Raw genomic sequence first — 25,128 nt, forward strand, 5'->3', positions numbered from 1 at the left:
ACACACACACACACACACACTCTCCGTCTCTTGGCAAACACACACACACACACAATCTTTCCTGATCACCCATTATTCCAACTTTCCTCAACAGTACGGTCAGATACCCATTCCCTTCTCAGTGTGCAGACTCCACTTGGACTATTATCAAAAACAGTACAAACCACACACCCACACTCTATAGCAAGGCACAACCCACTTTTCCAGCAGACTACGTGCAGGGGTGCAGATGAGAACACCAGAGCAACCACGCCTGAGAAAATCTGGAGATGAGAACATCCACAGCCGAGAACGATCTCATCTCGGATGTGTCTGCAGCCGACCCTGTCAGCTGATCACACCTGAGTATCTGCAGCTGAGGACGTCCACATGAGCACACCTGGGTATCTGCAGCTGTGGACGTCCACATGAGCACACCTGGGTAACTGCAGCTGTGGACGTCCACATGGGCACACCTGGGTATCTGCAGCTGTGGACGTCCACATCTGCTCTGCTCTCTGTGCACCTGCTCCCAGCCATAATAATAAATCCACCCGTCACGTTCATTTTATTTTCAAATTTTATTAAAAAAAAAAAAAAACTCCTTGTGACATTCCAGTGTTTTTTGTTTCTTCTTCCATTTTTTATCACAACGGAAACAAATATGCAATGAGATGAACAGATTGTCAACCATTTAGCATCTCTTAAAGTCATCACTGTTCTTCAGTCCACCAACGTTTGTGTCTTGGTTTAGCACACAACCGGACCCCATTCACCAAAGGTTCTGATTGGAGGTTAACATGACTGTTCACAAGCCTCTGTCCGGAGTATCTCCCTTGTCCCATCATTGAAAAACAGAGGACGCTAACGCTACATAGCTCCCACTCAAGAGTCTCTGGTGGCTGCAACACACTGACAGACGAAGCCAAAGCTACACGGCTCGTGACCCCGAAGGGTCTCCTAGAGCCTGCACACCAGCGCCTTCTGCTGTTTACAGAGAGTTCCTAACGTGTTGGCAAGCTTCAGAAGCCTTTTTTGGTATACATTTACATGGAAAAAAAATGAGTGGTGATTCTGGGTAGTGAAATGCATTGTGGGTTTCAGGGCAAGAGGGGGAGGGGGGGGGAGGAGTTCTCCTTAGACAAGCCTGGTTTCAGCCTGCAGACAGCTAGCACCACCTCTGCCCCCTCCCCCACACACCCTCAAGGTCCTCTTAACCCATGATACACCTGCTGAGTGCTGACCTCTGCCAGCTCAGGTGTTCCGGTCACATGATTGGACAGGCCACTTGGGTGTGCGGGTGAGGTGATTGGACAGACTGCTGTTGTTGTTGTTGTTGTTGTTGTTGTTGTTGTTGGGAGGGGCTGTCTGCATCTCAAGCCTTATTGTGCTGATTTGAGTGTTGGCAGCATTCAGAGTCTTCAGAGAAGGCAGATTAGGCAGGTAAACTGTGACCCCAGGTGGTGAGTGACGCCCCACCTATCCTGCTCACGTCACATTCAACACTCTTCAGAATGTGTAGGTGTGAGAGTGTTTATGTATGTATTGACATGTGTGTCGATATGCATGTCAATGTGGGTGTATGTGCTCATGTGAATAATTTAGTTTATGTGTTCATGCATGTGTATATATGTGCATGTGTGTGTGTGTGTGTTGGGTATCAATGGTTATGTGACACAGAGCAGCCTAATGCAGTCTCTCCGCTTTCCTCTTAGCTCCCCTTGTGTTTGTCTGTAGGGGGCGCCAAACAGCTGCAACAGCATTGCACAGCATTTTAGGTAGTGCCAGAGGCTCGACATGCAGCCAGGCGACAGCCTGACGTTCCCTAGGAGAGCCAGACATTCCCGAGAATATCCTGACGCCCAGACGAGAGCCAGACGTCTGGGGACACAGGTGGGGCTGGTTGGGCTTTGAGTGTTCAGGTCAAACAGGTGGACATTCATTATTAACTTTAAAAAAAACTTCTCTGTGGACAGTATACAGCAAAGCTCTAAGCATACTCAATAATCTATTAGATTTCTTATAATGACCGTTCCTTCTGTCACACCACACAAGGGCACCAATGCCACTCCTCCCATGTCGGAGACTACAGGTGTGTGCTTGTGTGTGTGTATGTGTGTAAGTGCCTGTATGAACAGCGTGAACATGAGACACAGGGGTATTCAGTCCTAATGGTTTAAAGTTAGATGTATGTACGGTAAGCAGCGGAGGTCTGGGGGGGGGGGTTAGGGTGGGGGGGGGGGTTGGGGCAGGACACAGTGCCATGTTGTCTGGGGGGGGGGGGCACTGTGTAGCACACGCTCAGATCTTCAGAGCCTTCAGCATGTCCATCCTCTTCCTCAGCAGCTCACCAAGCTCAGACATGGAACGCAGGTAGCTGCTCTGAACCTTCCCAAACACAGTCTTCATAATGGAGCAATCCTCCTGCACACAGGCACAAACACACACACACACACACACACACACACACACATACACACACAGGATAGAGTGTTAGAAACACCACAGATATCAGGCACAGTGCGGGTCAGTCAGGCGCCTTTCAGCTTTAGTGGTTAATACTTGGAGAGTAGAGCTACTGCCATCTAGCGGACAAATGTGAAATTTCAGCCATATGGGCATATCCGCTATCCGCTGAACCTCATATAGCAGCACACAACTAATGCCACTAGACAAGAATTTTCCTGTCTCTAACACACACACACACACACACACACACACAAACCTCTGACTCGTCCAGCGATAGACTTCCAAGCTTGAGAGTGGTGATACGAATCTCCTGTTCCTTAAGGTGCTCTAGTGCCTGTGACATCACCGTCTGCACACCTCCAACCAGCTCCAGAAAACTACACACTACAACAGGCTGCTACCACACACACACACACACACACACACACACAATAAGTACAGGACAGCAATCACTTAGAGAAAACAAAAAACACATACAGACACCTGGCTTCAACAAACACTCACACCCTCATGAAAGACACACAATATAACTGAGTGCACAGGCACGCGCACACACACACACACACACACACACACACACACACACACACACACACAGAACACAGGCATAAGGGCAGGTACACACACACAGACACACACACACACACACACACACACACACACACACACACACACACACAGGCATAAGGGCAGGTACACACACACACACACACACACACACACACACCACACACACAAACACACACACACACACATACTGTACATGTTCCAAACATGACGTGTGCCACAATCTGGCAGTGAGGAGGGGCTGAGTTTTTGCTACGATACACGCCCTTAGGAACACATGCATAACCCATTCAGCATCCACACTGCAAACTCTTTCAAATCTCCTCACACTAAGAATGGACAATACATACTCCAAGACCTGTGTGTATGCATGTGTGGCGAGGACAGTGTGTGTGTGTGTGTGTGTGTGTGTGTGTGTGTGTGTGTACCTGCCCTTATGCCTGTGTTCTCACCGTAGAAATGCTGCTCTCCTTTTTCTTTTTCTTCTTCTTCTGAGCGCTGACCTTCATGGGCCGCAAGACTCCCGCACAGAACGCCACCACCCACACGACCACACACACCGTCTGGGAAAGAGACAAGCAGTTATGAACACACACTCACTCACAGAACGCCATCACCCATAACACCACACACACCGCACACACACACTCTAGGAGAGAGACAAGCAGTTACAAACACACACCGCCGCCACCAACAATACCACACGACTGAGATAAGCAGTAAATGGTCACAGACAGGTGTGGTTTCACATAGAGTTGCTATATGTACCAATTTGTAACACACACACAAACACACACACATATAGAGAGAGACACACACACACACACACACACACACACACACACACACACACACACACACACACACACACACACACACACCCATTCATACAAACACACCATCTGAGAGGGGAGAGGTTACACAAACACGGACAGAGGAGAAAAGAGCCAGTGGATCTAGGATCTTACCTCTACAAAGAGCACTAGCGCCTCCAGGAGGCTGGGGTGAGTATTGCATTGCTCGTCCCTCATCACTACCAGATCTCCTTTACATTTGGACAGGATGTCTGCCAAGAGGAGAGCAGAGCAGACCGTCAGGAAGGAGAGGACACACCTATGGAGCCATCACAGCTCATCAGTTTCATAGAAGTCCATGTAAGATGAAGGAACTCACCCTGCAACTGCTGCAGTAGGGCTTTGAAGCTCTTGGACATCTTAACCTGTGCCTCCGATGAATCATCTGATGCAGAAACACACACACACTCCAAATTACAAGTGGCTGTGATGATGGGCATGTGTGTGTATGCGTGTGGCTGAGTGTGTGTGGTGCATGTGTGAGTGTGTGTGTGTGTGTGTGTCACCTAGGCCAGCGCTGTCCATCTCCAGGAGAGGGGGCACGAGCCGCAGGGCAGAGAGCTGACAGGAACAGCAGCCTGTTTGCAGAGCCACACTCAACCGTGTATGGGGGGGGCCAAACAAAGGGTATGTCTGAAACACACACACACACAGTGTAATGATCAATCATGCAAAGACACAGTCATGTAGGCAGAGCACCCAACACTGGCTACGGCTGACACACACACACACACTGTAATGATCAATCATGCAAACAAATGATCATGTAGGCAGAGGACCCAACACTGGCTACGGCTGACACATACATACATACATGCATACATACCCCCCCACCCCCACACACACACACACACACACACACAGTGTAATGATCAATCTTGCAAACACACAATTATGAATGCAGAGGACCCAACTCTGGCTATGGCTGAAACACTCACACAAAGTTTGTCTAACATACAGCCTGCCATTCATTTCCCTTGGATGTGTTTGCGTACCTTTGTGTGTGTTTTTGTGAAATCCACTGCTTCTTGAAGGGCAGTCTCTAGCTGCGGGAGAAGTTTGTGCAAGGTGGTAGGTTTTGAGGCCACTCCATTCTCATTGGTCTTCCCAGAGTTCTGTGGGGGAGGGGCTGGGCTCAACAGTGCTAGGCAGCCAATCAAGCGTAATGTTAGGGAGCGCACCTTCAGCCATATGATTTCCTCTTCCACAGACTGCTTTCTGTGTGCCTCTGTCAGATGCCTGCACGCACACACACACGCACACACATACACAAATGGTCAGCTCCTACCTCATCACATTTGATGACAACAAGAAGTATGCTTGCAAGTTGCCATCCTGATAGAAGTACATGCTAGCATTACCCTGTGGCCTGCAAACATTCCAGCTGTATAACATTAATCTTAGCCTGGAAAATGACATGTACAGCATGTACAATGTTAGCTTGAGCTTCTAGCTTGCAGAATGTTAGCTTTAGCTAGTGCCTTTGGAGATCACCAACAGTCTACAAATGGGGTCTGTCACAACAAAAATTGTGTTGCAATTATGATATGATGAATTGAAATAAGTATGCATCAAATAACGGAACAAATAATGGAGCTCTTTGATTTGCCAACGAGATTCTTCAGGTTTCAGGAAATGAATGTGGTGTACAATGAGAAAAGTATCAATAACATTATTAGCACTCAAACCATCTCACAATTTTTTTGTATGCGTCTCAGCCAGCAGTTAAACGTTTTTGGTAATTTTTGTTAGCGATAGCTTATTCTGGTAGCATATCCATCTCGCTTATGGAGCAAAATCCTAACAAAGAAACCACTCTGATTGCAGAGAGCAGAGCGGACCTCATTGAACTGAAAGGGGTAAAGATGGAGCTACATAATTTGCAACTTATATCTTTGGACAGCGTAGAGGACGACTCCTATATTTTACATATTTCAGTTAATGAGTAGACATTCAGTTAGCTATTCATATGAAGTGACTTTCCAACTTTAATATAATTTCAGTCCCTGAATAAGTTAAGTAGGACTACAACAGATCTAATGATTCTTTAACTTTTTGTATTTCTAAACCTTAAAGTAAATTGTCCAGACATTAACCATTTGAAACTATTTTTTGATGTGTTATTCATGTGGTTCATTCATTCATTTAACTGTGTGCAAACAACTGAATGACAGGAATATTCATTCATTTCAGTTTAGTTTACAAATCACACAGTTCACAAATAACTAGATTTAGAGTTTCCAATAAAATGATATACCAAGAAAAATAAAACGTCACACCTGTTTCGTGTGGTGGTGCTGTGGTTAGTCGGGTTGGATCCCCAACCACTGCAAGGTGACTGTGTCACTTTGGGTAAAAGCGTCTGCTAAATACCAGGCCTTTACCTTTAAAACTTATTTGAGTTTTTTTTGACCAACTGGACCGATTTTGTCGTGTCACGGCTCAAATGCGATCATTACTGTGAGTGTCACGGTTACACTGTATGCATGTCTGTGTGTGTGTGTGTGTGTGTGTGTGTGTATGCCTACCGGTCAGGTGGGTCCCAGCTGGTCATCACCGTCAGGTCCCTGTTGTCCCTCATGCAGTCCCAGGGGATGTCGTCCTCCTCTGGAATTAATGCCATCGCCTTTACACTGTCCTCTAAAGACGACGAGCTAGGCAGGAACACAACACGACACACACACGCACATTAAACCACTACAGAAAATACTTAGGTGCTGTCCTGACTAAAGGCCAATTTAGGGTCGTTTTAGACGCAGAGCCGTAAGCACGTAATTTACACAAGGAACTTGTTTTAGACAAGTTTTGATTTAAGGTTTGTTTTAGACGCAGAGCCGTGTTGCAAGGCTTTTGAGCCGTGTTGCAAAGCAAATTGACGCCAGAACTGTAGATTTATTTTGAGTTAAGTAAGCGTATTTATTGCAGCAGGACAAAGGAAAAAAACTTACCGGAGCATGAAAGTGAAGTGGGCGAAAGGCTTGATGTTATGAATACATGTGTTACACAAAATACAAATGTTGGCAATTCAGTACCAGTGGCGAAAAAGACAGATCACATGACGCAAAAGTTCGCTTATTGACCAGGGTTTTTCCTGCATAGAGAAAATTTCGGCGCGCGCCTAAACCGTAATCCCGAGCGCCTATGAAAAATCCCGAGCACCTAAAGCATAAAAAAAGAGTCTGCGATTAAAAAAAACCTGTATTCCAATTCAGTTTAACGGTGTTTTGAGCCCTCACGTTGAATTCAAGACAGCAGCAGCAGATCCCGCCTCCCACCCCCTCAGCCAATCATTGAACAGAGGCTTCTCAAAGTTGCCAGAGAAGATGTTAGTTAAAAATGTTGTCCGACCTATTAGCACCCACGACCTATGAACACCTACGCGTTGGTACACGTTACTTAATATTGATTTCAGTGTCAAAAAGGATAACGGATTTTAAACAACATACGCTCCACCCCAAAAGGGGTATTTAAATTGTATGTGTGCAAAACATTACAGTTGTAGAACGTAATTAAGTGTACTAGACAGCCATTTATTTCTGTGTGTACAAACTCATGGAACGAACTGAGCTGAGTCATTCAGTTTTCAACCGACACCGATACCTCTCTCCCTCTTTAAATTGAGGTTTACCCGCTTATCACAGGGACGACAGCTGACGACCGAGTTAGGAGATGTTCACGAGAGATTACGGATTCTGATAGAGATCATACTTGGTCATATCGGTAATGTTTTTCTAATCTCCATACACCACACGTACCACAGGTAAATCACGATTGGATCTTGATACACAATACCTCGTGTATCAGCTAATTTTGCGTGTTGGTCTACTACACAACGGGTCCGGGATAAAACCGAAAACACGTTTCAGTTGAAATCCAAACAAGTTACTTGTCGTAATCTACACACCCACCGCTACTGAAATATGTAAAATTGATTGATTAAAGATTTTTCTATCTATCAAGGTTTATAACTGTTTGTCACCTTTTTAATAGCTTGGGTGTTAATAGGTTTGTTTACTATAACATTAATAAGTGGTGTTTACATAGTCACTTATTGTATATGGCATAAATATTATTCTAAAACACCGTCACTTTGTTTTAAGCAGAATTGTAAGCATATCATCACGTATGCAATGCATGTCAGCGAATATGTTCTGAATAGTATGTTTCAAGTAGGTTACAGCCGAGCCCTCGTTCTGTTTTGATAAATAGTAATCGAGTTGATAAGTCTGATCTATACGCAACTGTGAGGTGCGCGAATGGACAGAGCGGCCAGCTGCCAATCACTTAATTACTCAACCTGCGTATGCAACCTGACTTCATCAGTCGACGGTTTCAATATTCATGGCGCTCCATTACTGACCACTGGTTAGTCCTAGATTCTATTGATATAGATTTCAGTAGTTTGCATATGTATATGAGGTAAACCTTGATAATCTTTGAACCATACATGATAGCACCATGGGGCTTGGACTATTGTCAATATATTAGCCTCTATCTATTTTGATTTAAAGTGGAAGCAAAATGATAACCTCAAGCATAGCCTCCATTATTTATGAAATGTGAGAAAAGGGAAAAAAAAGACTTTGATGCCTGCTAATACGGTGATAGGTAAGACAGACTGTGCGCGCATAGCGCGCAATTTTTTTGGGGGTGCACCGAAGAGCCATTTTGACCCAGGAAAAACCCTGTTGACACATCTTTTAATGACTGCGACAGGCTTTAAAACGATGTGTTTATGAGTTACATTATTCAAAGATGAGGTGGTAAACGGCGAGAGAATCTTATCATGTTGTCAATGCTTGTAACTACAATGGTGCTGGCCACAAGGTAACGGCAGGTTAATGTTAACTTTTGTATATGAGCAGACCGGGCTCATTCTATCAAAATCGCGGGTGCAATTGATTGATTCACGTCAATATGAACTCAATGAAAGATATCCCTATGACTCACAAGTGGCGGAAAATGAATATGAAAGTACCTATTTGTGAGTCATTGTGAGTCATCCCTATGACTCACAAGTGGCGGAAAATGAATATGAAAGTACCTATTTGTTCGTGAATTACCACATTCTCTCCAAACAATCGCGGGTGAGAATGGGATATTCTCTCCATACATTTGAGGTAATTTGAGCGTCCTTATAAGAGTTTAAAGAGTATTTGTAAAGGAGTTCATGTCTTCGGACCTCTTCTGTTATGTTTGTTCCTAATCCATAAGAAAAGGCTTGTGAGACGGTCTGCAGGGTATTCATGATTTAAAAAAATGTCTGGGTCTAAAAAAAGACTGTAGTATGCCATTAACCCGGAAACGTGAGACTCTGTGAAAGGCTGTGGTAGCCGGCCAATCACAGACTTTGCGAGCTGCGTAGGGCCGTAGTGTTTTAGTCGCATAGTCAGGAATTTTGGGCGACGCACTTAAGCACGTAAGGGGGGATAATTTACCGCGCAAGGGGGGGTTATGTATCTTACGTGCTTACGTCTCTGCGTCTAAAACGACCCTAAATCGGCCTTAAGCATACAGCTGATCAGGATGAGGGGAAGTGTTAGAGAGGGAGGAGCCAGGTAGATGAGTGGGCTTACAGAGGAAGGAGTTAGTCAATGCAACAATACAAGAAGTTTGAACAACTATAGCAACTGTATTGCACCTCAATTAGATGTAAACGTTTTTTCAGAATGTTCAGATTTTTTTTTTTTTCAGAATTTCAACAAAATATTTGACACAAGTTTTAGCCATGAAACATGTGATTGTCAGGCAAATTTGACTTAGGCGGGGACAGCTCTATATGACTCTGGCAGAGGCTTCTTAGAGGGAGGGGTCAGTGAGGGAATGGTCAGGTAGAAGTTGGGGGTCAGAAATCAGAGAGCAGCTATCTGGTAGAGCTCTGACCCTGGGAGAGGGTTGTGGTCAGGAACACGTGGGTGTGGTCAGGGATATGTGGGTGGGGTCAGGGATGTGTGGGTGTGGTCAGGTGCGTGTGGGTGTGGTCAGAGACTCACATGTCGGCCTCCAGGAAGAGGTCCAGCAGCATGCGCTCCGTGCGCACCTGAGCAAAGTGCAGCGAGTGGTTCAGACGCGTCCGAAACGCAATAAACTCCGGAATCTTCTCAAACGCTCCATACTTATATGCCTGGATGATGTACTCTGAGGTCTACGAACATCCACAAAAGCCCAAACACACACACACACACACACACACACACACACACACACACACACACACACACACACACACACACACACACACACACACACACACACATACACACACACACACACACACACACACTATATGAAACACAAATCTACAGGTCGACAGGAAAAACAAGAACTCTTTTACACAGCATTTGGAAGTACATTTATTAGAGTGTGCATTTGTGTGTGTGTATATTGTATAATTTGTATGTGTATTATGTATATAATCAGTGTTGGGAAAGTTCACTTTCTACATGAACTAGTTCAGTTCATAGTTCACAACTAAGTTAACAGCTCCAAAAAATGATAGTTCAGTTCTTTTTTTCAATATGTTGCGTGCTAAAAAAAAAAATCGAAATCTCTACATGTCTTTTTCGCCTGGAAGTCTCTAGAAATCTGGCACTTTATTGAACGAAATTTTAAAGAGTGAACGTGCCGTTCACAGACACCAGAATGAACGCGTTCACAGTATCGTTCATCAGGCAATAATACAGAACGTTCAGTTCACGTTCACCAAAGTTATGAACGAGTTCATGAACTTTCGTTCAATGAACACGTTCAGGTACAACACTGTATATAATGTGTGTGTGTGTGTGTGTGTGTGTGTATGAGTGCGAGTGATAAACTTGAGACCAGCAGGTGAGTGTAAGTGTGGGTGTTTGTGATGTTAAGTGCGAGTCAGGTGAGTGTGTCTGGGTGAGGAAAAATGTCTAAGTAAATGAGTGTGTGTATGTGTCTGTGTGTGTGTGTGTGCGCAGGGGTTAGGGTGAGGAGGCAGGCTCACATCTTTCTGGTTAGAGTGGAAAAACCTGAGGGAGAAGTTACAGGACTGGGAGGCGGCCGCAAACTGGCCCAGAGCCTCTGCATAGCGCGTCAGGAGGTACCTGTAAAACACAGGAGAAGCTATAAGACAGGCATACACACACACACATTTAGAGATAAATGCTTCTTACCATGTCTGTGTGTCAGTGCGTGACTTTGAACCTATCTACCGTGCTGGACACTCAAAGGGTACTATGAGTGCGTGTGGGTTGTACCTGATCATGTCATGATGAGCGTGTTTGACGTCAAGGATGGTGTAGAGGTCTACCACTGGGTCAGAGCGTCGTGTGTGTGTGTGTGTGTGTGTGTGTGTGTGTGAATGTGTGTGTGTGAATGTGTGTGTCATACCCTATCGTATCGTGCTGGAAGTGTTTGGAGTCCAGGCTTGTGTGCAGGTCCACCACTGGCTCAAAGGCTCCTGGGTGTGTCTGTGTGTGTGTGTCTATGTGTGTGTGTCTATGTGTGTGTCATACCCTATCGTATCGTGCTGGACGTGTTTGGCGTCCAGGCTTGTGTACAGGTCCACCACTGGCTCAAAGGTTCCTAGGTGTGTCTGTGTGTGTGTGTGTGTGTCTATGTGTGTGTGTGTGTGTGTGTCTCCTTGTGTGTGTGTGTCTATGTGTGTGTCATACCCTATCGCATCGTGCTGGACGTGTTTGGCGTCCAGGCTTGTGTACAGGTCCACCACTGGCTCAAAGGCTCCTGGGTGTGTCTGTGTGTGTGTGTCTATGTGTGGGTGTGTGTGTGTGTGTCTATGTGTGGGTCATACCCTATCGTATCGTGCTGGACGTGTTTGGCGTCCAGGCTTGTGTACAGGTCCACCACTGGCTCAAAGGCTCCCATGCGGCAGAAGAGCAGCAGCAGCAGCAGCTTGAACTGGGCGTTAGATGAGCTGTGGGTCAGACCCTCCTCCAGCACACACACACTTTGCCACAGCATCGCTTCATCCCCTAAGTAACACACACACAAACACCGCGGCACATTATACATAGTCTTTGTGTGTGCCGTTTACCCTGTCCCCTCTGTAAGAATTAATTTAGAGAGGTAACTATCACACAAACACACTTAGAAATGACACACTGACTGTATACATCCCACATGAGGTACTGGAAGGACAAAAGCCAGGCCAAGAGAGCGAAAGAGAGAGAGAGAGGCCTCACCAGTCTCCATCCACAGGTCTATGTATACGTGTGCAGCCATGAGGCAGTACATATCCGAGTACTGCAGCTCCGTCTTCAAACACGACTTCCCTGGAGAGAGAGAGACACACACACACACACACACACACACACACACACAAGCGTGTTTAGTTGTCTTTCAAACTGTAGTAGTAGTAGTCAGTAGTTAGTAGTCGGCTCCAAGTTGTTTAATGAGCAGGACTGGTCTGTGTTATTGTGTCTCACCAAAATATAGGCTGGTAGTGGGCTCTGAGTAGTACAGGTCCATGTGTGAGTTTGTGTGCATGTGAGTGAGAGTGCGAGAGAGTATGTGTGTGTGTGTGTGTGTGTGTGTGTGTGTGAGAATGTAGTTGTCTTACCAAACTGTAGGCCGTGCTGGTAGTGGGCTTTGAGTTGCACGATGAGCTGCAACTTGCCGTCTGTGTCGAGTGCGTGATGCAGGCCCAGAGCGCGGCTTAGCTGAGTCACACACAGGTGGCGCTGCAGTGCGCGCGTATCGCCTGGCAACCCGGCACCGACTCTGCCCTCCTCGCCTGAGCCTAGAGGTACACCCTCCATCAGCCGATTGGCGAACTAGAGGGGGGTTGGGTAGTGAGAGAAAGAGACAATGTAAGGAGAGAAGAACGAATGAGATGGGGAGAGAGAGAGAGAGAGAGAGAGTGAGTGTGTGTGTGTGAGAGAGAGAGAGTGACTGAGTGAATCATATTCACCATCAGCTGTTGAGAGGGGACTTCTGCGCTTATTCTGATGCATGCTAGTGTGGTCTGTATCTCCCAGATGGTCTGGTGTATTCTCACCTACACATGCTGGTCAGATCTAATCTCACCTGTGTATACTAGTCTGGTCTAATCTCATTGTTACCAGTTAGTCTACTCCCACTCCCAGTATACCAAACAAGATATATATGGGAGAAATAAACTGCAACGCATCACAGAATTAACCTGACTATCGTATTGTGACACAAATATCATGATAGATTGTACCGTCTCCTCTCTGGCAATGCCCACCCTTAACCAGTTGGCCTGGTATAATCTCACCTGCACATGTTCGTCTGGCTGCAGCAGGTCCAGGAAGATTTTCAGGTCGGTGATACAGCATGGTTTATCTCCAAACTTCACAAAGAACTGCACCATGAGTTCCAGAGGGTCCCCTGCAGGACAAATGAAGAATAGCATATAACTTTACCATTGCTAAACTGCACTACACACCAGGCCCGGCGCCACGGGAGGGGGGGGGGGGGGGGGGGGGTTGGGGTTAGGGCTGTTCAAATCTGATTGGTTGTCTCAGTCAGCGGGAGCGAGCCGTCATAACGTTCGATTGTTGTGTTGCACATTGTTACTCTTGTTGTGCACACTGCACAGGCTAACATTTTTTCCGGGAGAGTGTTAGCTAGTAGCTAGTCTGTATCCTACTTTAAAATGGACATCAGAAAATGGATTGTCTCAAAACACACTGTGGAGAAGGACCCAGGGCCCAGCACATCAGCCACCACAAGAGACAAGGATGACTCAGACGAGCCGTTGAGAAGAGCTGAGAGTGTGGGTAATGTGACGCTTCCACCAAGCGACCTCGGTGAAGTGTGTCCCGCTCAGCCATCGCTTAAACAGTTCCCAAAAAAGCTATGGAGCAGAAATGATTATCGGTCATTTTCAGCCTATTGGTACAGAGAGAGAGTTTGGCTCGAATATTCCATTGAGAAAGACTGCATTTTGTTTTCCATGTAGGAAATTTGGAGGCAGTGATTCCGCATTCACTACTTCAGGCTTTAGCAATTGGAAACATGCCACAGACAAGGCTAAAGGGTTCAGCAGACATGCTAACAGCAAAGAGCATCTGACATGCTTGGTTGCTTGGAAAGAAAAAAAGTTGCGACGTTCAACAGGGAACGAAATTTCAACACTGGTAAATTCTGCTCAGCTGTCCCGAAACCACATTTATATATCTGGAATTGTTGACATAATCGAATTCCTTGTTTCAAACAAACTGCCATTGAGGGGGTCTATTGATTCTATCGACAGCAGGAAGGAAAGTGGATGTGGACATTTTCTGTCCTTATTTGATCGCACTTTGAGGCGGAATAAAGAGTTTGCACAGGTATTTAGCACCATTCCAAAAAACGCCACTTATACCTCACACGACATACAAAATGAAATAATCGAACTGATGGCTACTATGATAACTGAGGAGATAGTGAAGGATATAGGAGAGTCGTGGTTTACCATCAAGGTTGATGGAACGAAGGATCCAACTGGGCAGGAGAATGTCTCTGTTATCATTCGTTATGTGGACCATGAATGCACCGTTAAAGAGCGACTGCTTTCAATGTTGACCACAGACAAGTGTGATGCTCAGTCACTCACTGATTTGGTACTTGACGAGTTCTTAAGAGTTGGTCTGGACGCAAGCAAGATACTTAGTCAGTGTTACGACGGGGCCAGTGTGATGTCAGGGAGGGAAGGGGGCATGCAGAAACGGATTCAAAATAGGCTACACAGAGAGATCCCCTATATTCATTGTTTCAATCATCAACTCCACTTAGTGATCGTTCATGCTCTGTCAACAGAGAACGCAGTAACTGACTTTTTTGACGTTTGTGATTCGCTGTACAAATTCCTGAAAAAACCTACAGTGGCTGCGCGGTACAAAGGAGAGAGGCTTAAAAGACTACTGGATCAACGGTGGACTGGGCACTTTGACACCGTGTCTGTCATTCAGAAATCGCACACGACAATTGTGGAGTTCTTGACAGACATTGGGAAAACAAGGGTAAGCGCTGATGTGAAGATCGAGGGCGCAGGCCTTCACAAGGCTGCAACAGAACCAACTTTCAAGTTCCTCGCGCGTGTGATCAACAAAGTTTTGGGGCTGATGGACCCACCGAACAAACTACTGAAAGCTGAGGATACTGACCTAATCACTGCGGTACAGCTCATTAAATGTGCCTCTGACTGCCTGCAAAATATGAGATCTGACGAAGAATTTGAGAAGATTTGGACTGAGAGCTTCAGTGATTTTCAACCCGCACCCCCAAAACGGCAGCGCCAGACACCCAAGGCACTTCAAAATGACGTGGTGGAGGAGAGTCTTGGGCAATAAGAACAAAACATTGAGCAGGAATGTAAAAGACTGTTTTTTGGCATAATTGATTCGGTTCTTAGTGAAATGGATGCGTGTTTCAGCGAACGCAATCATAACTACATGAAAGCCCTGAGAGCTTTAGACCCTGGCAGTGATGATTTTCTAAATCCTGAAAAAGTTAAACCATTGCTGGATTTAACCAAGACCATTCACTTTGTGAAGAGCCTGGATTGCGAGAAAGTGACATTAAGCCAACTTGCCTCCAGCCATAAAGATGTGTTGAGTGCGATGCCTGTGGTTCTGAGTGAGTTTAAACATGCGCTGACATTCGGGGCATCAACTGCCATGTGTGAGAATAGTTTCTCAACATTAAAAAATGTGTTCAGTGAGCACCGACGCAGCATGTTGCACGGACGAAAAGCGAACCTGATCAGGCTGGTGTCGAGAATGACCTGACCAGAAAATTTACAGGAGAATGGAGGGATCGCCTTCTTAGGAAATTCAACGCAACCCCCAATCAAAGACTTCAACTGTAGGTAGGATTATTTAAAATATTTTTTGGAGTGGTGAGTGTATAGGTTATAGCCTTCGTTTAATATTAACCATGTGAAAGATGTTTTGCAACGTTATGGATTTCTGGACCTGGTGATGTTTCATGGCCTATGCCACATGTTGGCAACCTTATTGACTGTTGAAATCGAGCTCGGTGTGTTGTGTGATGTGTTTGGACAGTCTGAGCTGATTTTGTTGATCTTCTATTATATGTGGGCTTGTGTATGTGTAATGTAGGCTATGTAGTAGGTTTAAATACTACTAGCGCTAGACACTGCAACATACATAGATCTCAAACTTAACAACTAGTACAGCACAAAGATGGATAACAGGCAAGTGATGATGGAAAATGATAAAAAGGTACACAATTTGTGACTGCAATGGGATCTGCTAGACATATGATGAGTTTCTAGGAGAGTTTGATCGGTAGGGTTGTGTAAAGGGTGTGCCGTGGCAGCGTGCGTGCGTGCTTTACCCAGCTGTGAGGCCTCTGGTAGTCCTCTCTCTCGGAGTCGTCGGATGAGTTCTAGGCGAGACAGGTAGGGCCCTCTCAGTGGGCGCTGCTCCTTGTTGTCCTCCCCACGTACGCAGTCCTCCACAAAACACACCGCCTGGGCCACAGAGGTCTGCACCTCACCCTCAGGACAGCTACACACACACACACACACACACACACACACACACACACACACACACACACACACACACACACACACACACACACACACACCTAAAGCTTTAATTCACACTATAATTAATGGTATACGTGTAGGGTATATGGTGTGTGGGTCGGTGGGTGAGTGAGCCTCTTTTCTTGTCAACATGCCTGACGATGCTGTGTGTGTGTGTGTGTGTGTGTGTGTGTGTGTGTGTGTGACGTACTGCTCTCCTTCAGACGGGGGGGTCCAGCTCTGGTCCATCAGTTGGAAGAGGGAGTCGAAGTACAACAGATAGAACTGCCAATCATCAGGACTATAGAAGAGGAGAGATAGAGAGCAAAGGTGATGAGGAAGTGAGAGATAAGCAGGAAGTTACCATCATCTCTCCCAGTGAGAGAGAGTGAGTGAGACCATGTGTATATATGCGAGAGAGAGAGAGAGAAAGTGTGAGAGACAGAGAGAGAGAGAGTGTATGTGTGTGTGTGTGTGTGTGGTCTTACTTCTTGAGCAGTAGTTTATGCGAGAGGGCGTTGCACTCAGGCCATCGCTCCAAACGGCGGTAGAGCAGCATACACTTATTCTCTCTAGACTGCAGTTCACTGGTCAGCTTATCTGAAACGTAAAAGTGCGCACACAAGCGCGCACACACACACACACACACACACACACACACACACACACACACACACACACACACACTGACATTTAGTTCTTGGTAAATGCACACGTTTCAGCAGTCGGCAGTACATTTTTTCAGTACATTTCAGCACAAAAGGTTGAAGGGTCAGAGAGTTTCTATTGATCGGTATGGGATTGACAACTCATGTCTCCAACACAAAGTCCTCAGATTGGTTACACAGACATGTCAGTCAGAGCTGACTCCGCCCCTCACCTCCTAGTGGTCCACGCAGCACCTCTAATGCCTCCACACACTTCCCCAACCGCTCCAGAATCATGAAGTACAGCTGCACCTGCGCGCACACACACACACACACACACACACACACACACCTTAGTAACAGCCTGTCCCCACAAACCTCAGTAACATCCTGTCCCAACAAACCTCTGAGTCAGTCTTGGCATACACACCTCGTACACACACACACACACACACACACACTCTACGGTTGTGAAATGAATTGAATTGAATTTCAATAAAAATTACAATTATGGCTTCCAACAATTAGGAAAACAATGAAATCGAGATATAACAATAAATAGGCGCATTCCATTTAGCCATTAAGCCCTTGTTTTGTTGTGTGTAAGGCACATTCATTTCCTTTATAGTGGTTGTTTCACCCCTCCCTAAAAGCCCAAACTCAACCTCAGCCACTGAATAAGTAGCGCTACTGATGAAATCTCATACGGTTGAATATTCATGACGAATAATACATTTACATTTGTTAGCAGGCTTAAGATATTATAGTTGAGTACTACAGGCCTAATATACGGGGCAAATAACTAACGCCATCCAGAAGTTAAGTAAGGGACTTGTCTACTGTACTACTTAAATGATTCTTATGCCTGTTTCAATGTCCAAATCTGAGGAAACACAACGCTACAGGGAGGAGCTATCCACTCTCTTAGCGTTATCCACAACCCTGTTTAAGAAACAATTCCCTTTTTCTCAGTTATAGTAGTAGTAGTAGTAGTAAAGTAGAAGTAATACTAGTTTAAAGGCTAGCCCGGACCTAGCGTTAGCATCTCATCTTTGGTCATCCGTCAATGTGTTTAGAATGCCAATTTAAATTACCACATTTATTTCAGTGCTGAAATTAATACTTCAACAGATCAGTTTGGGTTGATGCAAACACAATGGACTTTCCAGTATCATGTTCACAACAAATCCCAATATGGAAACATAACCTAACCTATAACCTAAACCAGAAGATATATTTTTAAAGTCGAGTGCACACTATATATAGACACACACACACACACACTTCTCACCTCTGCCTCTGCCTCAATCTTCTCCTCCTTCACCATCTTCTCCACCATCCGCTCTGCCAGAGGCAGGAACATGGTCTGGGCCAACTTCTCATCCTGAGCAGAGATGGCCTGAAAACAAACACACACACACACAGATATAAACTCATATAGACAGATTGTGTGTGTGTGCATGAGCTTGAGTTTGCACATGCATGTGTGTGTGGCAGCTACCCACCTGCATAAGTAGGCTCATAACAGACCAGAAATAGTAGGGATTCTTGGGAACAATCTTGTAGAGAGCCATTCCTGCCTGCAAACAAAGACAAAGGTCCATTAACAGCACACGCAACCCGCCATGAACACAACACCCAACACCAGCCAAAAACAACAATCGCAATAAAAAAGCTGATGATTAATCAAAGTTAAAACCTCAATCAGAAATCTAATTGTCTAACCAGCCCTCTGTCCTTTTAAAGGCACAGTCCTCGATCATAAAGGTGTGCATATTAACCATTTTGGATGTTCGAGTATCCACAAACGGTTATTCGGTTATTTGGGGCTGGCTACAGTAAATGGAAAATGTATTGAGAAAGCAATAGGCCTACAACCTTTTGTTGTGAGTGTGTGAAGACCAATACTTCCGCATTGTGGCACCGGAGGCTGGTCACAGACAGTCTATGGCTCCCATAGACTTTAATGAGAACAACCTTACCATTTTCCCATAATGTCGATATCAACTGTAGCAGTCACAGACTACAAAATATATTCCCATCATCAGGATAACTAGTCACTTTGAGATCTATTTTCTCCCCAAAATGACCATACACATTTTCTCCCCAAGCTGACCATACAGCTGCGTCCATCAGACAACACCCATCCTAAAATTCCTTACAGACACCGACTGTCTTGGCTATGCTACCGTGGCAATTTCACTTTTCGACAGCCTCTATACTTAGATAAAGCATAACATTTCGCATTGGGATTTGGTTTCTTATTAATATTACAGCTGATGGCACAACTCTTTGCTATTACCATGTCTAGAGATCTGTTGCTATGTGGCTAAACTGCTACCTTGCTGCTAACACTGGGCAACATTACTAGCCTGCTGTTTCCCCAAAAACAAAGAAGATGGTCAATTTTCTACCAGTAGACTACTTGCCGAAATGTTTGTATACATAGGATTAGTCTATGGTGAGATCTCATTCCACAAATACATTGTTGTAAGTGTCCTTCTCCACAAATGAACAGAGGAAGTATTTGCTGAAGTATCTCATATTTTCTCATGACCTCCCATGATTGTGTGCATGTACAGAATAACCGAAAAGGGATACTCGTGTTCAAGGGATACTCGTGTTCAAATAGTAATAGAGCAAATGATTATCCATATATTCGATAATCCATGCATTCCCCTACTCCATCCTCGCGAAAGGTTGGCAGTGTTTCCCCTACAATGATATTAGGGTGGCGCCCCGCCCCCCCAACGGCCCCGCCCGCCCCCCCTGGAAGCTCAAGATAATTGTGATTTTTTTTTTTTATAAATATAGCGCCAGATCACAAAATAAGTAATTTAAGGTTTCCTTTACCATAAAACATGTAAAATTATACTTACTTTTTAAGTAAAACTGCTTATCCTAACCCCTAATCCTGAAGTATAATTGTTGCATACTGTTACTGTAAGATGTTATATTGACTGCTGTCATTAAAAGAAACACATGAACATCATAATTCATTTAAGTGTTTGTGTCCGCCGCCGCAGCGCATCCCGCCGTCCCCCTCCCCTAAGCTGTAAACCTAGGGGAAACACTGGTTGGTGATATTTGAGTTCAACCTCAAATCAAATACACACATGTCCTCAATGTTTTTTGATTGACTGGAATAGTGTACAGCACGCTCGGTGCCACTTCTTTTGTTTCCCATTTACAGAGCCAGGGCCGTGCACGACCACTGGAGTTTTTTTTAGCCCACAAACTAGAACTTGAGAAGTAATTTGCTGAATTTGACGACAAGTGTAATGGGTTACGATCAAGGACTACACCTTTAAAGCAGAATCAGCGGCCTCAGCGGCAAACCAGAGCTGGCGAGACTCCTGAAGTCATGTTACGCAGGCCTGCCAACATTCAGCCCTCGCATAGGCCTTCCTTCTAGGCCCTCAGGTGTGCAGCACTCCAGGCCTGTCCTCCTGTGTGTGCGTGCGTGCATGCGTGTGTGTATGCGTGTGTGTGGAAGAGAGACAGAGTGAGGGAGATAGAAAGATATAGAGATAGAGGGAGAGATGGAGACTGACCTGCTGCATCAACCTTCCAGCTAGGCTGTCATTTATGCTAGGTGTGTGTGTGTGTGCATGAGGGAGAGAGAGAGAGACACTGACCTGTTGCATCTTCTTGTACTCCCCTACGCGAGCATATGCCATGAAGAGATGGGAATGATACTCCTCACTGCTAGGAACCTTCTTCACGGCAGATTCATACAGCTTAGTTACAAGCTCAGCTGTGCGCACAAACACACACACACACACACACACACACAAACACACAATTTCAGTTAGCTAGAAGTGACAACGCTCACGAGTATGTACACACACCTATATCAGGAAGAGCATATAGTAATGTCTTACGGCGATGCATCTCTCTGTAGAGTATGGTGAGGGCCTGTAGCGAGTTGTCGTCAGTGGGCTCCAGGACGGCGACCTCCTGAGCCAATGAGAATGCCTCATCTTGTCTGCCTGTCCGCTGCAGGCCAATCGCCTTCAGGACCTACAGCAACACACACACAAGCAAATCTCATTCCACCATACGTCCAGTTCAAAAACCTGCACAGATTTCTCTCTCCCTCTCTCTCTTACAACACACACACATAACTCACACTAATCAATGTGTGTGTGTGTGTGTGTGTGTGTGTGTGTATGTGGGTAGTAGTCTTGTGGCATGGTACATAGGTCTATTGGGGCTGTACTCATGGTGATATGGTATAGGAGGGTTGGACTTTAAATGGTATAGGAGGATTGGGCATTATATGGTATAGGAGGGTTGGATGTGGGTGTGACGGGGTGTTGCCCACCATACATGTTATGGTTAGACAACTGTCTCTGTGCAAAAACAGGAGTGTGTTTGGTGTGTTGTGTGTACCTTGGCACAGTGCAAGTCCTTGTGCTTCTTGAGCAACTTGTCTGCCTGCTGGATCGCCATCTTGTTATTGCCATTGTCAAGATAATCTGGGGGAAAAAGAGAGAGCTTCACATCTTTGCACGTGCGCTCTTCTTTACCACATATACACTAAGATGTACCTACATTTTCCAAGGTGTTTCCCCAGTGTTCTAAGCTAAGGTACTAAGCCAAGTTAAGGTTTGCTCTTGCTTAAAAGACACTTTAGTAAGCTTGAGCTGAGCCTCTCTTGGCTGTCCCAGCTGTTGATATTTGTGCTAAATATGCCAATCAAATTCCGTGCTCCTAAAGTTTGGCTGTAATTGTTTATGGCTTGATTGGAGCCACCACATTTGTTTCCCATTTACAGGACAACATGGGAGTTTAAATGCACACACTGCATGGACAGCTGAAGGACCGTGATGAGCAATTTGCTGAATTTGTCAAAAGGCACAACACAACGCAGTTGACAGCAATTTGTTTATTTACATGGTTAGGTATTCATTTATTACAGCTCTGAATATCACATCACAAGTTCATCTATTCAACCCATGACATTATAAAGGCACACTAGTCTTATCAGGTGTTTACAGCTGGCATGTTGCGCTGTGTTATATTTTGTTAGCCTGTCATATTTAGTTTTACCATTGTACACCTGTGCTCTAATCTGACTTAAACCTGCGCACAACGGTTTACATGGGATTGTCTCCCTTGGGGAAATGGTTCAGGTCGGAAACACTTGTAGAACGGGAAGTGCCCTCAGCAAGGTATTTTCAAGCCATACTGGAACGCTAGAATAGGTCTATATCATAATCATCAGAGGACAGAGCTGGAATCGAACCTTAAAAAACAGAACTGATCAATCACGCAGGAACATGAGAGAGAGGGGGGGGGGGGGGGGGGGGCAGAAGGAAAGCATGACACAGGAATCACCATCCCGGCAGCAGAAACACCCTCTCAGCATCTCTGCGTGATTGACCAACTGCGGAGGGCTGGCTGATTAGGGTTCAAACTGGAGATGAAGTCTCTTCTGTACACCCCCCCATACTGCCACCATGCTCCCGTCTAACTCTGTCCACACCAGCTACAGGCAACACTGCATTAACACAAACTCAGTCAAGAGCCTCGCCCGTGAGGTTTCGTTCCCATGCTACCACTCCAGATACATCATAGGTCATGTTTCATGCCTTTTCCTTTACTCTGATAATCTTGCCGTTACCAATTTATGCCATTTATAAACACGCAATTCCTTATCGAATTCCTTTTCAACACAGCAGTCATGTCTCGACATGAATTATTATTTCGCGTTTCTCTGCATACGAATACATTTGCATTTCACCTGGGCGGAACGCACACTGAATGAACCAGGCTGTTGAGCCTATGCTACCGCCATTGCTCACAACTGCATAGATGACAAGCAGCTGCTGTCAAGAACTCTTGTGGCTAGCCCTCAGATAAGCTCAGCAGCTAGCCTTTCCAGGAATGTAGCTGGCTACCTATCGTTTCGGGTAGGTTAATTATAGAAAAACTATATGCAGAAACCAAATCATCTAGCTAGCATGCTATCAAAAGCTAACTTATAGCCGGCTAGCTAGTTAGCAAAAGCTGCTGCTTCAAATTTATAAGTGAATGCTTTGGTTAGCGTATTTTCATTAATAATTATATTTTAGGTATAGCCCAAATCTTAAGGGAACGTTACACACGTTTGCACAACTGTCGCCAAGGGCTAACTTGTTAGCCTGCCCTACAATGGCTAGTTAACACTTTCCTCATCTTATTTTGAAAGCTATCAAATCTCCAGTTACAGTACAGGTAGAACACCACTATGCATCTACCGTAACTACTACACAGAGACCACCTCCACCTATATACATACATATAGTTAAGGACATGACAGCAATGCATCACGTACAGTGAAATGAGGGGACATCAATGAAGCCCTTGAAACACAAATAGGAATCCTGAGGGGCACTGTCACCCGGCTTTGCGGAGTAAGCAAGTCCGAGGCTCTTCTATAGGGGCCTTTAATATCATCGATAGACTCTGTTCAAAACTACCTGCACGGGAACCACCTCGACACTGCGTACCAAACCTCAACACCTACAGAGGGGGATCTATACTTGCAGCAAATAATGATCACGTACCGTAAATTGGTCTGAGTCTCCGGTCGTTAGGGTCTTGCACATGGCCCCTCGCCGCCATGTTGGAGGTTACCAGGATTATATTTTGCGCGTGCGCATTACAAAGCAATCCGGAAAGAAAAAGGTCCAGGGCGATTGCTTTTCCTTCACAGACATCACAAGTACAGCGCTGGGCAGAGTATTAGCGCTTTTTAACAGTAATTATTTAATCAAATATACCCCTGAAACATTTATAAAAAATATTCAGATGGAAAATACCTCAACCTCAACTTTAAGGGCAGATTAAACGATTGCGTTCGGTCGTTTAGTTTTACCATAAGGAGGCGCGCTCTGTCTATGGAAAGGGGTCAAAACGCTATCCAAAAATGTTGATCCTGTTTTGTGAAACTATTTGGAGAAACACCAGTTTTAGCCAGGGATTAACAGATTAGTTCACGTAATGATCCGAAGTAAACATTTAGCCGCTTTGATGTAAAATGACAATTTATTCATATTTTAGGTTATAAAATGAATTCTTAATTTGACTAATTGTTAGGAAAAACAGAGATAGGCAAGGTCAGCACATCATATTTCAGATAGTTGACACCATAATCTAGTCTCATTTTATCCTTTAAAAACGTAGTTGTAGTATTTTCCCAGCATGCAAAAAGCAACCTGTCATTGTAAAAGCACCCACCATGTAATGTCTTGTTAGTGTTTTACAGGGTCTCCATGTTTCACTTCAGCATTTACTTGCTTGCATCTGAGATAGTCTCTCAGATATGTGTCCATAGACTATAAAAGGACCAAGTAATTCAGAAAAAATGGAAAGGAAAGGCTCAATTCAGAAAACATTGTTAATTCCTCTATGTGCAGAACATTGAGCTGAAGCTGCCTGGGTAAACGCCAATTTGCCCTCTGACTGAGCTGCACCTCTGGAGGAACTTACTTAAGTAAAAGAAACAGTTACCAAAGGAACAGTTCCTTGTTACCAAAGGAAGACTATAGTAAATCATCAGGTCATCCAACCATTATTACTTTACTGATAGGCCTCGGACCAATGGTGCGAGAGGATGAGTCTGTGAAATAGTTAAATAATTAGTGACTGGTGGTGCAACGTTGCATTATTGCCTTATTAGCCCTTTTGACATAACCATAGTTTTCTTAGCTGAACTAGCTGGCTAACATATTGGTCTAAGTGTACAATGTTAATTGAACATGATCAGTATTGCAGTATAGTGTGCACATTCTGAGCAGAGGTATGCTGCAAGGGTCTGATTGAGCATAGTACAGGCGTGTGTGTGTACAACAAGTAATTGTGAATAACATACTAATGGGTGTGCAACTAATTTTATATTTTAGAGTTCTGTAAAAATGTAATAACATCACAAACTCAGCTTATCAATTTTTACGTTGAAATTTATTAACATTGTCTAGACCTTTAAGTAACAGCTCAAAAGCTGCCAAAATACATTACAATAAAAATAACATAAAGTCATAACATTGTACATTCATAACTAATTCCCCCTGAAATTTGAATAAGTCTGAAAAAGGTGTCTGAATACATCCTGTTTTAAAAAAAAATCTTGCAA

General features: G+C 44.8%; 1 protein-coding gene across 3 annotated transcripts; it reads right to left on the reverse strand.

The window, feature by feature from the left end:
• Positions 1 to 560: 560 nt before the first annotated feature.
• On the reverse strand, positions 561 to 23,630 carry naa25 (N-alpha-acetyltransferase 25, NatB auxiliary subunit). 3 transcript variants are annotated; one of them, XM_080848238.1, is made up of 24 exons: positions 23,561 to 23,630; positions 21,402 to 21,487; positions 20,891 to 21,029; positions 20,645 to 20,763; positions 18,512 to 18,586; positions 18,298 to 18,405; positions 17,240 to 17,318; positions 16,848 to 16,959; positions 16,571 to 16,660; positions 16,164 to 16,336; positions 13,096 to 13,208; positions 12,418 to 12,631; positions 12,041 to 12,130; positions 11,650 to 11,830; positions 10,843 to 10,942; positions 9,863 to 10,014; positions 6,398 to 6,523; positions 4,865 to 5,108; positions 4,376 to 4,502; positions 4,189 to 4,254; positions 3,984 to 4,081; positions 3,468 to 3,578; positions 2,705 to 2,845; positions 561 to 2,403 (listed from the first exon to the last, which is right to left on the reverse strand). In XM_080848238.1, exons 1-24 carry the CDS (start codon positions 23,616 to 23,618, stop codon positions 2,281 to 2,283), a joined length of 2,925 nt encoding a protein of 974 aa, XP_080704364.1. In that variant the 5' UTR covers positions 23,619 to 23,630; the 3' UTR covers positions 561 to 2,280. The 3 variants fall into 3 exon arrangements, 2 of the variants coding, with proteins under 2 accessions (XP_080704364.1, XP_080704363.1); XM_080848237.1 differs by having other exon boundaries at positions 2,705 to 2,842; positions 23,561 to 23,619; XR_013968837.1 differs by lacking the exons at positions 561 to 2,403; positions 2,705 to 2,845; positions 4,376 to 4,502 and having other exon boundaries at positions 23,561 to 23,619.
• Between the last annotated feature and the right edge of the window lie 1,498 nt (positions 23,631 to 25,128).

The sequence above is a fragment of the Sprattus sprattus genome (genome assembly GCF_963457725.1).
Source record: "Sprattus sprattus genome assembly, chromosome: 11".
Classification (NCBI taxonomy): domain Eukaryota; kingdom Metazoa; phylum Chordata; class Actinopteri; order Clupeiformes; family Clupeidae; genus Sprattus; species Sprattus sprattus.